The 17,534-nt window shown below is 43.1% G+C and overlaps 1 protein-coding gene across 2 annotated transcripts in view; it reads left to right on the top strand.

The window, feature by feature from the left end:
* Nucleotides 1-10,119: 10,119 nt before the first annotated feature.
* The window catches only part of CHRDL1 (chordin like 1), a 38,994-nt gene continuing 31,579 nt past the window's right edge, over nt 10,120-17,534 (top strand). The window contains exons 1-3 of one of the 2 annotated variants that reach the window (XM_027716550.2): nt 10,120-10,522; nt 13,360-13,505; nt 15,393-15,505. In XM_027716550.2, the coding sequence (XP_027572351.2) occupies nt 13,409-13,505; nt 15,393-15,505 (210 nt within the window). In that variant the 5' untranslated portion in view covers nt 10,120-10,522; nt 13,360-13,408. The remainder of the gene's footprint in view (nt 10,523-13,359; nt 13,506-15,392; nt 15,506-17,534) is intronic. The other variant, XM_027716551.2, reaches the window with a different exon arrangement.

The following is a 17,534-nucleotide window of genomic DNA, read 5'->3' as shown; positions in this document are numbered from 1 at the left end:
TCTAATACAAACCTGCCCTCTGTCCATTTAAAAACATTCCCCCTCAACTTATTAATTTTCTTGTATTTAAATCAAATATTGTTAAACATTCCTTAAACTAGTTCTGTCAGTTAGTCAAAAAATGTGGCACAGAAGAACCAAAAAAGCAACTAATTGCTGACGTTAATGAGTTCAAGTAAATTGAACTGACACTTTCCTGCCTGCTTACACTAGCCATGAATTTTGCCTGTAAAATGTCTCATGATCAATCAGTGGTATAATACTTGTAATTCTGAATGCACAGAATAGGGTGGGGCTCTTCAGTGATAGAATCACCTCATCAATTCTCCTCCTGAAGCAAGATGAACACACTGACCGATACATCACTTTTGCTTTCGATATGATACTGCCAACAGGAAGTCTTGTTAATAGTTATGGATGCCAGTGTCAATAGGAAAAAAAAAAAGTGTATTTGCTGAAACAGAGGTTAGAAATATTTTCATTTCTCTTTTTGGTTTGCCAGCTGCTTATAGCAATGGATATCACAATTTACATCACTGATGCATACTTGGATGAGCTGGACCACAAGATAGGATGCTGTTGACCTGATCGTTTCTGCAACCAAAATGGGTCACACATAACTCTGCAACATTAGTAACATCCAGATTCCTGTTTCCCACAATGGAGTCCTCATTGCTGCCTAAGGACAGCGTTTAACACTATGTATTTACCCATCATGACAACAATCTGGGGAGAAGGCAACAAATTAAAAATGAAAACACTGAGGAAACCATCTCCTCTTTGATTAGAGTGCCACAGCTACTGCCCCGAACCATATCCTCCTAAAGGAGGGAGACATTGGCCTTGGTAATTAGCCAGACATCAAAACCTTCCTAGGGAACTCCTCCTCCTGAGAGGCACATGAAGATCAGGACAGGCTGTCTAAACACAGCGAGCCTCCTCTCCCTTGCTGGGTTATTTTCCTTCTCTGCAGGGGAGCTCCAGCCAGGGGAAACTCCAACTTTAACAGAAGGTGGCTTGGTTTCCTCCCTGTTTTTGTAGCAAGAACAAGCTACAAAGGCACCCTTTCGATAATATCTATTTCTTCAAGTTCTCCACAGTACTGAAACATTTGAAACTTCAGTTCTGCTTTCACTGCAGTTTTATTCAGCTACTGTATTTCTAACACAGCTGGAACACCAGTACCCCAATCTGAAGTGTACTGATGTCAAACAGCAAAAGACACCTCATGACTCCATATGCTCTGCTCATTCCAAGGAAATGTCTAGAGCCTCACTCACTCATGAAATACTGTTTTATGTTCAACAGGTCAGAGATGCAACATCAGCAGGGACCAGAGACCCAGTCTGGGCTTTCCACCTCTAGGACAGAGAGGGACCCAAAGGAATAAAGGTCTCATCTGCTGGGACCTGGGCTCCAAACAGCTGAACTCCTGCTCACTGCAGTTCAGATGCCATGCCTTATAGGTACTTATAGGGAAATTGTATCAGCACTAAAAACATCAAAATTGGATTATACTTGGACACATGCTGGCAAAGTATTTGCAATGGATTCAGAATAGCTGGAGATTGGCCACATCCACATAATATTCCTAAAGTTGGATAAAATTTAACAGCAGTAAATTAGGAAACTTTGCCAACTCCAAAGCACTACCTCAAACTTGGGCCAAAATGATGCACTGGCACTGAAATGCTCTAGAAAGATTTTTCCTTTCTGCCAAAAACTGTTGATCAGATAAGAAGATGTGGGCCGTGGACCACAGGGATAGGGATGCTGTTTCTGGAGGAGGCTAGGCTTTGGAAAAGGGCCTTTTTGGCAAAAACTAAGGAAGTTGCAAACAAAAACCTAAAATATTTGCAGAGCTCTGTGTAGAGGGCAGAGGAGCGGGGCTGCTGGGGCATCTGTAAGTCCCAGTGAAGAGCATGGATACTCTCCCTAACCACCACTCCGTGTTTCTCAATGATGAGGCAAATGGAAAACGGAATTGTTACGGTGCATAGAAACATTCCTTCCAGAGAGATATTTAGAGCACAATGAGAAGTGGGGGAGAGTGTAGAAGACAGAAGGAACAAAAAAGTATTAAAAGGGTGAGACAAGCTGTTGGCACCTCAGTCTTTTGCCACATCTCAGTCCTAGTGCCTATTGAGCTAAACTGTGAAATCCGTATTTATTTCGCAGACCTGTGAGGCTGCTCACGCCTGGCAGTGCTCCCCCCAGGCACGTACACACTGCCCTGCCTGGCCCCCTGGAACCCCACAAACCAACGAGACCATATGCAACCACCCCGGAGAAGCAGCACAGCCTCAGAGAGCCATTCTCTCTTCTTCGGGATTGTTCAGTGCGATATTTAAAAGATTCTCCCCATCTCTTAGAAGTGAAGCGGGGGGAGGATCTGTCTGATTGTATCTGTGACCCTGGCAACTCTTCACAAGCGGAGACAGCTGAGTCACTAATATTTAGAAAAATAACATAATTGACTGTATTCAGGCCTGTGGAGGACCCCTGCTGGGTATTCACAGTTAAACATTAGCAACTCGGTCATTCCTGGCAGCCTTTGTGAAGGGTTGCCAGGGCTGTAGATTCAATTAGATGACCTCCAACAAACTGATTTCCACTGCAAATATCTTTAAAAAAATATATTAAATCCCCAATAAATACAGTGAAATTGGAGGAGACAGCCCTTCCTACCTCATTGAATGTCCCAAATCACCCCACAGCCCCAGCTAGATGCCTGCCTGGATGTTCTGCATGCCCGGGCTCTATTATCACTGCTGCCTAATGTGATTTAGCCCTGTCTGTGGACTGCACTCTTTAAATCTGAGAATGTGACAGTGTCGCGGTTGGATGCAGATTAGGATACAAAATGATATTGAAAAGGTAAAAACATTTGCATGTATCTTTCTTTTCCTTGTCACTGGGCAGGGGTGACAATTCTTTTACCACTACTTTTTATCTTCAGACAGCTTTTTTTCCATTACTAACCACTGAATCATTTTGATGTAAGAGGAACTAAGATGAATCACTAGATCCAGTGTTTTGTACTACCCATTGCAATACACTGTCCATTACACTAAGCTGAAATATTTGCTTTATTCCCAGTAATGTATACTAAAGGTGATTCATGTGCCACTAAGGGAATGAGATTTTTAAATTCTGGTTTATGCATAGAGTTTTATGATAAGCCCTACAATAAAACAACCTGTGTGGACACTGTTTGTTAACACTATCATAATAAAATCAGCTAACACCTAAATTACACTTTGTAATTGCTTCTCATAATGTCTGTCTCCTCAGACTACAGGATTTCATTTCAGTCAACATACTCTGCCCTAGTAAATTGGTTCTCAGCTCAACTTTTTTGTTTGCTGCTTTTCTATCCTAAATAATTCTGAACAGCTACCAAATCCTCATCTTTTTTGTACACATAAATGTTTGAGGAAATATAAAGAAGCAGAGCAGTGCTGGATTCTCAATATGTCCCTCCAGAGAGAAGCTTAACAAAACAATGTTTTAAAATAATATATCCCATTGTTGGAGTTACAATTAGATATTAATTCAGCAGCAAAAAAATTGTAATAGGATAAGAGGTACTATGAAATGATTATCCAGAGAGCCACTAACTAGCATTTTGTCACATGGCATTGTAATTATTCTTTGTACATGGTGCTAAAGAATATACTAAGGGTATTTACAGAGAAGAAACTTTTCTTTACATATAGTGTAAATTGGTATATGGAACAGAGACACTGCATGGAGTTAAGTCTGATTTTTTTTCCCCTCAATGTTCCCTGCTGAGCAGTGCCACAATTAATCAAGCTTTCTAGGTTTTAGTTAATTGCTGGACCCCAATAAATTGGTTTGTACTGGCACTGGTCCAGGTCTGATAATTTCACAGCCTTGCAAACTGCTGCATGTTCACACAAGAACCTTGAAAGCAGGGAGCTGGGATAAAAAAAGAATAAAAGAAACTCTTGTTCTGTGACGTTCCATTAATACTTAAAAAGCCAGCCCACAAGCAACAGTGTCTTCACTGTTTGTTTTACTCCATGTGTTTTATACTGATGCTTTTAATGATGAAATGAAATCCCCCCTTTCCTCATTTTAAACGTTTTTCTGTAGATAGTTATTCACAAAGAGCCATTTCTAATTTCACCAGTGTCCTCTTGGACGTTTCCACTGTTCCCATCCTCTGTTGAAAATTCATTGTGACTTTTTGACACACCTCGGCTATTTCCACCCCCTCTCTCTACATGTTCATGTTGTTCATGTGAAAGGATCACCATCTTCTGGTGAAGAAAAGTTCAAGACTGGCTTTATGAACTAAACAAGAGAGATGAGTGGTCCCCCAGTCTGGTCTAACTCAGTGCTGGTGAGTGCCCTCTCAGTCAGTCAGATGCTGCAAGGCAGAGGACAGCGGGGCTTTTCCTAAGCCTGCAGCCAGAACCAAGCAGGCTGGAGTCACAGTTTAGTGTTAGTCAATGCATTTGGGTCTGTTATGAGTAAGCACACAATATTGTCACCAGTGGCAAAGAGAGCTCCACAGCTATTAGTTCATTTTACAACTGAGCTCAGTTACACGGAGGACTTTGCGTCCTCGGCTGTCGCTGGTCGCAATGGGATTTGCGAGTGCTCAGCCCCTGGCAGGCTCTGGCTCCATGCTGGCACATATTTGACTTTGTTCTCCCTAGAGAAGGCTCATTTGGCAAGTTCAGTTTTACTAATGGGTTTCAAAAGCATTCTCACACCAGCAAGTTTCTAAGCAAAAGAATTACATAATACCCGAGGTGTTCGGTAACCTCGTTGTTATTGTCTTTGGCTTACCAAGGCGAGATTAGCAGCACTAATCACGGTTTATAAAAGTATATTTGAATTGCAATTGGAGCCTCATTCAGCCTGCCTTGACTCCTTCTGTCATGCCTTGGGAGACAGGACTGACTGGGTTTATCTGGTGGATCTCAGCTGCAGAGAAATGCCTCAGCAAGTGGATCTTTCTCATGGTATGATCAATCTGTAAGATTTGTTCCTGCTTTTCTCATGCATGGTTATACCCTCAGTAAGTGCAAAACTCCAGCAAATTTCTACCAGGTGTGATTCTAGTCAACAATTGCAATGGCAAAAAAGAATGTCTGTTGTTTTTATGTGGACTATACCATCTTCTGCTGCTTTCAAGAATGTGTGGTAGTGAAAAAACAATGAAGGTGAAGCTGCTCCCAGAAATCAGAAATAATCACTTATACAGATTCTTTGATGCTGCTTTTCACTTGCTGAAAATAGTCACTGAGATGTTGTTGCATGCTACCTGGATTTACACTTTGGTGGAAGCATTAATTGTAAGTAGTGCAGGCTTCCTGCCCACAAAATGCTGTTCAGGCAGGAATTATAGATGAGAGTTTGGACTGAAGGTTTGGACTTCCTGTCTCAAGAAAAAAAATGGCCCTTTCGGTTTTTTGAATCAACTAGGAATTTAGAGCTTTATTCTCAACTATTTTATTGATGTTGTGCCTCCAACACTCATTACATTCAATACAAGATTAAATAACACAAAAGGAATTCATTACTACTATGAATGCTAGAAAAAGACAAAAAGCCAAATCTGGCATGGCTACATAATCTTTTTTATAACAGGTAAATTAGATTAACACAGAGAATAGGTTAGAAATCACTGGTTTCTGTCAAAGATTACCATGTACTGTACCTCTGACAGTAAGATGTACCTGTTCGAGAGTTTCTGAATTGGACATTCAACTCTCTGGGCAAGAAGGTACAAGAAAAGAGATGACAGAGAGGAAAACTTTCTGTGAATGCAATAAAAATCAGCCCTTTCACAATTTCAATGTAGTTTGTGTAGATTCCTTGGGGTCTTTTGAGAGTTTGAGTAGCATTTGCTTCTACATATCTTGGTGATGACACTTTACTACTACTGCACTCTCATTAAAGCACTGAGTACTAGTGTTTTGATACACAACAGGGAAGCTCATGCAGCTCATGAACATACCAAAAAAATGTATATTCCTACAAATTGCCTTGGAATCTTTCACATTACAGATATGAAAGAGAATGATAGAATCAGAATTACAGCTGCATGCACTCTGTGGTGGTAATAGGTACCTTATTATTAGATTAGATTAGATTAGAAAAGAAACACCTGCAGATAAGCACTTCGAAATCAATGCAAAATTCAGGAGGGCCTCACTTCTGAGTGCATATATCTATTCCATACCAACACACTGGGATTCTTGACACCCCACCCAGCAAAGCATCATTTGCTCTATGATGGAATGGAAAATTGTGTGGCTCCCTTCTCCCGCATTTTCATGTTTGCTGCTGGCAGCTCTTGTGACTCTCTTCTCACCTGGGTATTTGGAAGGGGAATTTAGAGACCTGTCTTTTATTTGCATTTTTTCACAGAACAATGAAAGATTTTCAGCTAATCTTCAGTCCCAGCTGAATATATCCACATCAAAGTAATGAGGAATTGGGCTGCAATTTGACATTTTATGTAGTGCTGTTGTTGTTTAGCAAACTGAATTGAAATCTCAGGTTCATTTCATCCATCTGTCTCACTGGTAAATAAATTAATTTCTAGTGCTAGAGGACTGACAGCCCACTGCAGATGAAGTCAGTGCTAAGAATGAACAGGAGGGTGGAGAATGCTCATGACCATCCTATGCCATAATCACAAAATTATGCACATCTGAAGCCCTCTTTGTTGAACAGTATATGTGAAGTCTGCTTGGGGAACATCCAGATTGTATTCCCAGTATAATAGTTGGGAGGGTTGATCCAAACCACAAAAACTAATTTAGAATTTTTTATAAAATCCTGGGAATAATTTTTAGCATCTTAAGATTCATTTTCCACAGAGCTTCACTGAATTTATAGGACTGCAAAACCCAAAGGAATTCATTACATTAAGAACTTCCTTTAATACTTTTTTAGAGTGAAAATTTGACCATATATAAACAGAACAAAAAAAGGACAGGGAAGTTAATGGAAGTTGTGTCATGTGTCTAACATCTCTCAGAGCTCAATGTCTGTTCCAATTAAGAAAATTCCACATGGTGTGTAAGCATGTTAGCATTGGCATGAATCTTTTATCCTGTTTTTTCCCCCTCACACAAACTGAGAAATAATAGCAGGATACCTACATGCTGCTCAGTCACTGTGAGGCACAGCACAGGGACACAGACTTCCACTGTCAGGGTCCCATTATTAGCTGCTTTACTTCCATTATCTGTGATGAGAATTACATGGCTAAATCTCTGTGCTTTTAAAAAATTAGGGCATCCTTGAATCTCTAATGCTCACTATGAGGAGCAATTCTTTCCTGTCTGGACAACTAGGATGCAGAGCATATTCAAGCAGTGAGTTCTGGGCAGCACGAAGGGTAACAAGTACATATCAGATGCCTTCCAGAGCTCCCTGTGTCACATGTGTGCAGCAGCCCTGAACTTCACATGTTGCAGTAACAGCCCACTGCTGAGCAAGAGCATGGGGCAAGGTGTCTGTAAGTCCCATCAGTGCTGTGGTCTAAGGGGAATAAGACAGACCCCCTAACATGGGGCTGTATTAGCTGTGAGACAGGACAAAGCATAACGGGCTGTGGTAAGACACAAAGAGTAGTGGCTTGTACTTGTGCTTACTCCTGGGTGAGGCTTGGGCAGAGCTGGGAAAAGAGGAACAGTTTGGGCACGGGTGCAGCACTACCAGGATCCATGGGCACTGGCAAACCCTTCCAGCTCAGCAAAGATCAGTCATTGAGAGGCCACCTGTGAACATTCCATTCAGGCACAATGTCCAGCATGTGCCACATTATGCTTTGGCCTAACAACCGTAACCCTCGCTGTGACACTACGCCATGGGAAGATGAATGACAAGACACAGAGGCAGCCTTTGTACGTGACCAAGAAGGAGGCAGATCCTGACAATGTTAAACTGCGTCATCACTCAAAAGCCCTCAGGGACATCCCAGCAACTGATGAACAGCACAGCTTGAGCAGCAGGATCAGGACTAGGAGTCAGACTAGGGCAGCTTGCCTTTGGAAGTCTGGGTTTCCCCCAAGTTGCCCATTCATTGAGTCCCAAGCCTTCACTTCAGAGAAAGGCTCTTTCAGCCAATTCTCTACAGCCTAAATCTGACAAAGAGTGGGAAAAGGAATCTGTTTTGTATATCTCCGTGTTCAGCAAAGGTCTTACACCTGAATTAGTATCTCCAGAGACCATTAGACACCATCATCTTCTGAAATAGTCTTACAGAATGCAGTGGAAAGTGCTGGCATCTGTAGCAACTTTTCCAAAGCACTCTTCAGGCCAAATAAGGAATTTCTTTCCAAAGAATCTCTCTGCAAAAGAATTCAGGTCACACAGTCTATAGAAAATATTTCATTTCTCATTACTACTACACTGACTATGCATAAAGAGTACTGTAACAATTACTGCTGTCTTTACACAGAGAAGTGTCTCAGCACAGAGAAGGAAATCCATGGGATAACCACCGTCTAGAGGAAGCTTGACAGAGGTGGGTAGCTCTGTTGGATGAGTTGTTCTGGAGGACGTCTACACAGTAAAACTGAGCTTTGCCCAGGCCCAAAGCTGCATCTACCAAAGTCATGTTGATGCTATAAACCCAGACTATCGAGACTGTCTACAAAGACCTGTGGATTCCTACTCACAAAGATTTGCAACAGCACCATTTCAGTCATAGATCTGAGTGTCTGTTATTCATGCACAATTTATCTCACAGGCTGGGCCTGCACAGTCTAACCCAGCACAACACCTAAAGGAACATAACTACAGCCCCATGATTTAGAAGCATGTGTGCACACACTTAATCCTTCCGTCCATGAACATGAATACACCTCTGCAGGACCAGAGCTTGCACAGCACAGGTTCTCTGCTTTCATGTGCAAATTACAGTCATATTTCTGATTACTTGCTCCATTTGTCCGTCCCTCTTTCATACAGTGGCTCTTCCAAAACTATCAGCCTGCAACAGTAGCCATCACATTCAGGAGTAAGCGCTTTAAGTGAGGATTTTTCCATAGGAACATGGATTACTGCCAGTGCACAGCAAGGAAAAGAGTATCAGAGTGACACAGAAGTAGGCATGGAGCAGTGTTTTCAAAATGCTTAGCTCCAGGACTTTCTCTTTTCCTTATTTCTTATTAAGGGTTATGAAGTTGCATTTGACTAACACACAGCCCTGGTTACTCATGAAGTAACACTACAAAACCCTTAGTAAGTTATCTATCCCTTTCTCATGCAGTATAAGATTTCACCATACACTGTACCTTCAGTATTTTGTCCAGCTAAGATACAATGGAAGAAATTAAAGTTCTACTCAATTTTCAGCCTTCTGAAAATATCTCTCAAGCCTGAGAGGTGTATGACCTCCTAGCAGTGCTCCCCAAACACCCTGGTCCCAAACTAGGGGAAATAGGTTGTAATTTGTTTCTCCACATGATGTCTTTTCATACCTCACCCTTTTTCTCAGATCATTTGTCAAGAGTTCACTGATCTCTTCTTATTAGTTACAGGGGCTACAAGAAGACAGAAAAAGAATGTTTGACCAAGCATATAATGAGTCATGGGTTTAATTTAGTTCCACCAGAATCTCAATGTGACCTTGAAACCTTCTAACACAATAAATCAGAGCAGAGGATATCAGCAGAAGGTGTCTGGCAGATCCCAGTGGATGCTAACTCCGGTCGGCTCTGCTCCGGAGGGCACCCCTCCTGGGACAATCCCATTAAAGAGCCGTCTCGGTGTGGAGTCCTCTCTCCAAGAAAGCCGCCCGTGGGGCTCTGTCACCCAGCCCGCAGCTCGTTTGAAGGCACCGGAGCGCGGTCCCGCCGCCCGGGTGCGGGTCCCGCTGCCCGCAGGTGGTTCCCGCAGGAGGAAGGGGAGCGCGGAGGGCGGGCGGGCTCCGAGGCCCCTGTGCGGGGTCGCCCCTCTCGGAGCCCCCCGCGGCGGAGCGGCCCCTCCCCGGCCGTGTCAGTCAGGCCGCGGTGCCGGGCGCGGGGCGCGGGGCGCGGGCGCGGCGGGGCCGGGGCGGGAGGCGGCCACGCTCACCCCGCCTCCCGCCGCCGCTCCAGCGCCGCCGGGGCTGCGGGGCCGGACCCGCCGCCGAGCATCCTCCGGCCGCGGGGTCTCGCTGCGCTCCCCGCCGGGGCAGGAGGCGGTGGCAGGTGCCCCAGCCCGGGACTTTCCGGAGCGCCCGCCCCGCAGCGGCCCCGCAGCTCGGGAGTAGCGGATCCCCCCCTCTCCGCTCCCGTCCATCAGTCGGGGGTCGGGGGCTGGCGGCGGCAGGACCCCGTCGTTCCCCTGCTCGCCCCCTCGCCACCGAAGCGAAGGAGAGACCTAAAAGCCGCTGGAGAAGACGATGGCAACGTGAGCGGGCAGCGGAGCCGCCTGTCCGAAGCCCCGCCGTCCCCGGCGGAGCGGAGCGCGGAGCCGCGCGGTGCCCCAGCGCTGTTCGCGGCGGTCCCCGAGCGGAGCGGAGCGGCCTCCAGCCCTGCCCCAGGTTTGTGAGCTCTGCCGTCCGAGCCGCGGCCCCGGGGAAGGCGCGGTCCCGCTGCCGGAGCTGCGGCACAGGCAGCCCAGCGGGGGCACCCGACGCCTCCCGGGCTTCCCATCCGGCCCGTTTCGCCCCCCGGGGGCACCGCGGGCACCTGGCCGGGGCAGGGGGGCAGCCCCCGGCCCGAGCTCCCCTCCCGGCCCCGGGCGGGGCTGAGGGCGCTCTCCGGGCAGGCGCCCAAGGGGCGGCTGTTCTGTCAGAGCAGCGGGAGCCGGGAGGCTCCGGCCGCGGCTCAGTGCGAGACCCGCCCGCTCACAGACACCCCGTCAGCCACCCCCGACGGCAGCGCCGGGGCTCGCAGGGAGAAAGCCTCGGGGAGAGCGGAGGGAGAGGGTTCGCGCTCCGGGTGATGCAGGGGGAGCGCGGCCGTCGGGGCAGGACCGCTGTCCCCGCCGCTCCATCGCCGCAACCCCGCGCCTCGCAGCCTCTGCCAGCTACCCTCGGCACTGCCTTTTCTGGCTTTTTTCGGGTTTTTTTTTCTCATTAATCATAAAACGTGGCGACACCGGACACTGCTTCTTGCAGTTACCAAACTGGGATCTTTGGAGGGCGAGGCGTTAAAAAGAGCCCCATCCGCCTTATTTCACTAAGTAATTTATGTAAGAAGGGGATCACTTTCATTGTTTCTACTATGCAGAAAACACACCAATAATTAACAGGTTAATCCTAACTGAGATTATTTAAATACAGGAATATTTTTAGGACATTGCCCTTTGGGGAAATAAAGGGAGTGTGCTAATAGTGAAAAGTATGTGTTTATATTTGGAGTAACAACAATACAGAAATTAAAGAGAATTAAGAAAGACATCAAAAGTCTCCCCTTTCTGTTATTAACTCCTCCATCTCACATTACCGTGCAGCATTTCTGAGCATAAGCAGTCCAAGTTTTAAAATGTTCTTCCTTTTGAAAACCTGACATTTAAAATGGATGGATTTCTGAGCCTTTCTATTCCAACTAACCAACCTAGCTAACAGGTAAAGTGCTGCACAAAGAATAATTGTGTGCCATTGATAATTATTGTTTGCTTAAGCAACCCCCAAGAAGGCCAAAATATTTAAACATTCAGATTTCTGTTAGTCTCAGTGATGTGCTACTGTTGTTCTCAATGTACACATGATGTCCTGGGACTAAATTATGAGGTTTTAATTTTAAACAGGTTTTTAAAAGGATGTTTGGCTTCAGAATGTCCTATGTGATTTGAATATGTTGAAAGGAAAAAAAATGACTTAAACCTTTCTTCTGAAATTGAAATATTATTCTCAGCTTCCAAAGTCGAAATGGAAAGTTATGTTTTGTTACTGCACAGGGAGTGTGCTTTAAAAAAAGTGGTTTTGTGTTGGTTTGTTTTTTAATATCTTTTCAGATGCAATTTGCAGTATTTTGAATGAGATTTCTGAGTACAGACAGAGTAGTTGCACAGGCTTGATTAGTTAAGGAAGATGTCCATTTTGTTTGTGTTTGGGGAATATAGACAAAAGGCAATAAAACCACTGATAAAATCAGATCACTCACCCTTTATTACAGTATCCTAGTTCTCAACAGTCATAATAGGAAGATTTTAATTTTAAGGGCTCATTAACTGTTCAGTGAGTTTCTCTAAGTTATCCACAACTTAGTCTTGACCATACATATATAAATTATTATTTCTGCCTTGATTACCTGTGACCTGAAACATATTCCTGTGCAGTTCTGTTATTTACATGAAATCTGAAGAGGTCCAATCAGTTTACAAAACACATTGTTTATCTTTCCAATACTGACTCTTTTTGGTTTTTTGAAACTTTTGTAAAACTAATAATGAATCCATATCAAGGCTCTTAAAATCAACCCCAGCTCTTTCCAACATTGTAAATTATGGACAAGTGCACTCTGGGAAGATAATGCTTTTGTAATGAATTCTGATAAACAGCAAAGCACCAAAATAGTTCTCAGTTTAGAATTTTAGGTTTGCTATCAAAAACAAATTCTACTTTAGTTAATTAGTTTCTTTAAAATAATTCACCTTTTAAAAACCAGAAAAAAAAGATAAACAGAATGGCACATGCAGCAAGTACAATACCACATCTGCACCACACAGAGAAGAATACATTAAGCTTTGCTCTATATGCAAGATTTTGACATTAAAGATCTGCAGGAATGAAGATGACTTGTCATTCCCCCATTCTACTCTCAGCTATCAAGGCAACGGAAGGGTTAAGTCTAGAAAAATTAATTATACACAGTCACAGAACAATAGTGGTTGGGAGAGGGGCGAAGGGGCGAGTTGAATAGTGGTGGAAGCCTATTAGATGTGGTGAGGAAAACTCCCAGTGACTGAAGCGTGGCCAGGGGCTCACCCTGAGCAGGGATTCCCATAGTGCAGGGCTGGGACTCCAGGGACACCCAAAGTTAATTTTACGATGAAGCAAACATGTCACAACTGAGACCTGTATGTCCTGAGACACACTCAAAAGACACGCTCTACAAGAGCATCTTCCAAACTAATTTCTTGGGGAAGAGAACTTTTAAGGATTTAGGTTGCTTACTTGCCAGATTTCTCTGCTTTGGAATAAAATAAGGACTTTTTTAGAAGTAATATCCAGTTTTCAGCTTTCATGAATGGGAATATGGCCCCTTTTAAAAATGAAATGATCTGAAGGCAAAGCTGTTTCCATGAAGGGAAGATCCATGATACAGACAGATTTTATTGTTCTGACAGTTTAGGATTTCTGTGTGCTGGATGAAATCACTAAGTATCTTACAAGATTTTATTTTAATTAATTTAATCTTTTCTTCACAACAGCTCAACATTCTCTACTTGGAGGCTCTTTCTTTTCCTTTTGCTGATAAAGATGAGAAAAAAGTGGATATTGGAGGATTTTCATTTTATCTTTTTTGGCGTGCTCTGTCTCCTTTTCATAGATGGAGGTAAACTAGAACAAGTAAAACGTAAGTAGACTTCAAACAAAGCTGTCATATTCACCTAAATTGGACATTTTCCTTCTATTTTCAGATGTCATTCAGAAAAGAATGTCCTGTACCTTCTAACTTTCTTCCTCCTTCTAATCCTGCATTTAGTAGAATCAGGTCACACCCACATTTGGGGCAGTTTCCTAAAGCTGCACAGGTTACACTGCATGATAAAGAACATAAAACATCAATTGGAGAATCTGTTTTATTTCAAATATCCTGAGTCAAGAGTGTGCTTAATTCCATTTTAGTAACCTCTATAAACATCTGACAGATTATCTGGAATCTGTCCCATGTGTAAGACTGTTGTGCTCAAGTTTTCAGCTAGTGTAAAGCTCGGCCAAGACTGTTCTGTTGTGTTGTAAAAACAACCTCATATGAACTGGATTAGGTACATCCTTTGAGAAAATTAAGAGTCTAAGCACTGTCAAAAACTTGATGAGAAGAAGTGAAAAGAATACAAACAAAACAAAGGGAGTATTTCTACAAAGCCTGTTATCCACGGGAGATGTTAACACATTTCAGAAATCATGGCAAGGAGGAACAACTACCCAAATAAGTCTAGGAGTTATTGACTGCTCCTCTTAATAGCTTTCTGGAATGCTCTTCCAACCTGCACAGGTTGTTTTTTGGCCTTCTTCTTACAAAGGACATTGTTTGCCCTTGAGAAGTAATTAAAGTTTTTAGCCTCAGTCTCAGCAGCTTCTGCTTCCAAGGAAGTAGATTGGAAAAAAAAAAAAAAAGAAAAAGGAGAATGAGTTGCAGAAAGGCTCCCTGCCCTGCTGAACTCACTCACAGGGAAACCATGTGCAGGTATCCCGGTTCAAAAAAACACAGAGTCAGAAATTATCAAATTCCACTTCAGTTGTCTGCTTTTTCATATCCTGCATTTCATTTGTCATGCTTCTGTGTGAAGGGAAAGCAGATCACTTCACAGTTTCTAACAGTTCCTAGCTCTTGCTACCTTCTTCTAGCCCAGTAAATATGAATAATGTCCCTTGCTTGGATTATCACGTGGAAGACAAGTATTTTGTTAGATACCCTGAAGTATCATCTATACTGAGATTAATTAAATAAACTGAATTTGAATCATAGAATCATAGAATTGGGATATCCTTAAGACAACAGGAAGGAATTCTCACATGGAAACACATGAGAAACACCCTTTTATAAAAGAGATTTGAGTTTTCAATGTGAAACCATAATGTGACAGGGAGAGACAGGACAGTAATGTCTGACAGACATATGGGTACCTGCAAAACTGCACCTGTGAGATTAAAAGTGCTTAATGAACAGAAAGATCTTAAAATATTTTGAAAGCTGATGCATAAATTATTTCACAAAAATGAGCACAAATTGTTCTGAAATACTAGCACAAACTTATTACATTGTTAAAATATGGAGTTACTGAACATGCAGTGTAAGCACAGTGCATTTATCTTCCCTTTGCAGGCCCCTTGTTCAAGATCTCTCTGTGGTACAAAGTGGGATATCCCAGAGTTGGGCCAATTGCTTTGGGTTTGCCCTAAAAAGGTTTGGTTTCCTGTAAGTCTGTCTGAGTGATCAGGCACTTTAATTTTCTTACATAAACAGGATCTTAGCCTGAGTTTTTGCAGGTGGAAGGATAAACTCACCTGTATGAAAGCCATTTTATCAGCTGTTTCAGGAGTTGAAATTTTGGAAAGATGGGAGGCCACATCATTTACTTTGGTTTGGGAGGTTAGAAAAAACAGCACTAAGGATGTTTCCATTGTGTGATTCTCCAGGGAAAGAACAAATAGTTTAGAAAACTCTGCACGCCCAAATACACTTTGTATGAACAGAATGGAAACATTCATTCATAGCTCTTTCAACTCTTTTTTACAGATTCAGATACATACTGTGTGTTTCAAGATAAGAAGTATCGTGTAGGAGAAAGATGGCATCCTTACCTAGAACCCTATGGCCTTGTTTACTGCGTTAATTGTCTTTGCTCAGAGGTAGGACTGCTGACTTATTGATCTTACAACTTATTCTACTTGCTTCACTGACTAGAATCCTTTTTGTTGCAGCTACAATTTGACAAAGCCCAAACCTGTTTTCATTAGTGGGTCCTGATCATGCTACAGGAAATAGAGGCAGGTGATCCTAGCAAAGGGAAAAAAATTAACAGAGAAGGCCAATACTGGCAAAAAATACTTGCATGGCATAAACAAAACAGCTCCTTAACTAGCCAGAAGCCTTGTCAATGCTGAGCATTACATATTGACTTGTCAGGCCCCACTACCAACATACAATCCTTGCAGTTCCATCAATATGGATGATTATGCTGAACCTGAATTTGGTGGTGCTTTGATCTGTGTACAGTACCAACATCTTCAGGAGCATTTCTGCCTTAAAGTGTTGAAGGAACAGGCTTGGATATCGCTGTTAGTAAAGTCAGTGAAAGAAGAATGAGATGATGAACCATGAGAAAAGGGTATGGGGAGCACAGAGAATTGGATAAAATGTGAAAGGACAGGTCCTTGACTCCCATCAGTAGATGGCTGATGCAAAAACACAGCAGTCAGAGGTCCCCATAGTATGTAATATACAGCTGGTGGAGAGAGGCAGGAAAATGAGAGCAGAATATGTCCCTTGGAGTACTTTAAAATAAACAATAAGGGATCTTAGTCACTAACACGAGACACTCCAGATGCTGAGTTTTGTCTGCTGTATTTAATGCAAAATAAAATATTCCTGGCTATTTTCCCTCCCTGCAAGTGTAAAATATTGGGCCCCTGTGCAGCATTTGCTCTGAGGGAATCTGCTACTACAATTTAGTGCAGAGATTCACAAACAGTAGTCCCACGAGCTTGGCTGCAGCTCAGATCTATGCAGCAGAATGCAGCTGTAAGAGTCTGCATGGAGTAAAATGCTCATTAAATTGCTGTAAGGATATGTCTTGAGTGGGGATTAAATTAACTGGAAACCCTAGTGATCTGGATACAAATCATTGCTTGGTGATTTTTAGGAAGATGCCAGACAGTCTGGAGGGATGGGAAAGTGCATGGTGTGCTCCTCTAGAGAACAGCACTGCTGGGACCCAGACATACCCACACACACCCACGCACCGTGAGGCTCCAGCAAATGGAGTCTGTTTTATTTCTTTCCTTCACACTTGGGCACAGAAAACAAAGTGACAGTTCAGGGCAGAAGGTTTAGTAAAGATGGAAACTGCTGATGGTAGTCCCCAGTACATGCAGCTCAGGAGTGAACTCGACTCTACTCCCTTGTTTGCTGTGTTTTACCTTTGGTGTACTGTGAGGATGCAAAAAGTGACCTGGTGTTATTTCAGCAGTGAAGATGCTGAGGGATCTCTGGGATGTGACTCTTGTTGTCTGGAAGGAAGACTCCAAATAACAACTGCAGCATCCAGCCACTCATTTGAGCTTTGTCCTGGCCAAAAACATGCCCTCAGAACACTGACCTATAGTAAAAGCTCCTGATTCCTTCAGGGACCCTTAACAATTTATAATTTTAACAAAGTAAAGGCATTAGAAAACATGCCATGACATAGCACAAGGACAGACCTTAAACCATAAACCAGCATAAAAAATTAAAGTGTGCCACAGAGAGCAAATAAGAGACACTTAAATGTAACCCACCTATGATTCCCTCAGTTAGGCAAAGGGTATGTACAGAGTCTGAAGCAGCAACTGATTCCCTCACACTGCAGAGAAAAGCAAAAAAATCCCCAGGGATCTTCATCATCAGTGTGATCAAAATGTCTTTGCTGGCCTCAAACCTCATATCCAGATGATCTCTGCACAAAACAAGTCATATCAGCCAGGCAACAGACAGAGATTTCTGATCCATGCTCCGTCTCTAAACAACAGTCTGTCTGTCCATCCCCCAGCACACACAATTATGATGTTTAAGAAAAAAATGAAACAAATTAACTAACTAAACAGAGACCAAATTATTCAGCCTGGAATTTAAAAAAAAACACTTTCCTGTTTTTGTGTGTATGTAGTATTGTATTTTTAC

This window comes from Pipra filicauda, unplaced genomic scaffold (genome assembly GCF_003945595.2).
Source record: "Pipra filicauda isolate LSUMZ 115617 unplaced genomic scaffold, ASM394559v2 scaffold58_size5111680_pilon, whole genome shotgun sequence".
Classification (NCBI taxonomy): Eukaryota; Metazoa; Chordata; class Aves; order Passeriformes; family Pipridae; genus Pipra; species Pipra filicauda.
Note: the sequence above shows the minus strand (reverse complement) of the source record. Positions and strands in the feature narration are given on the sequence as shown.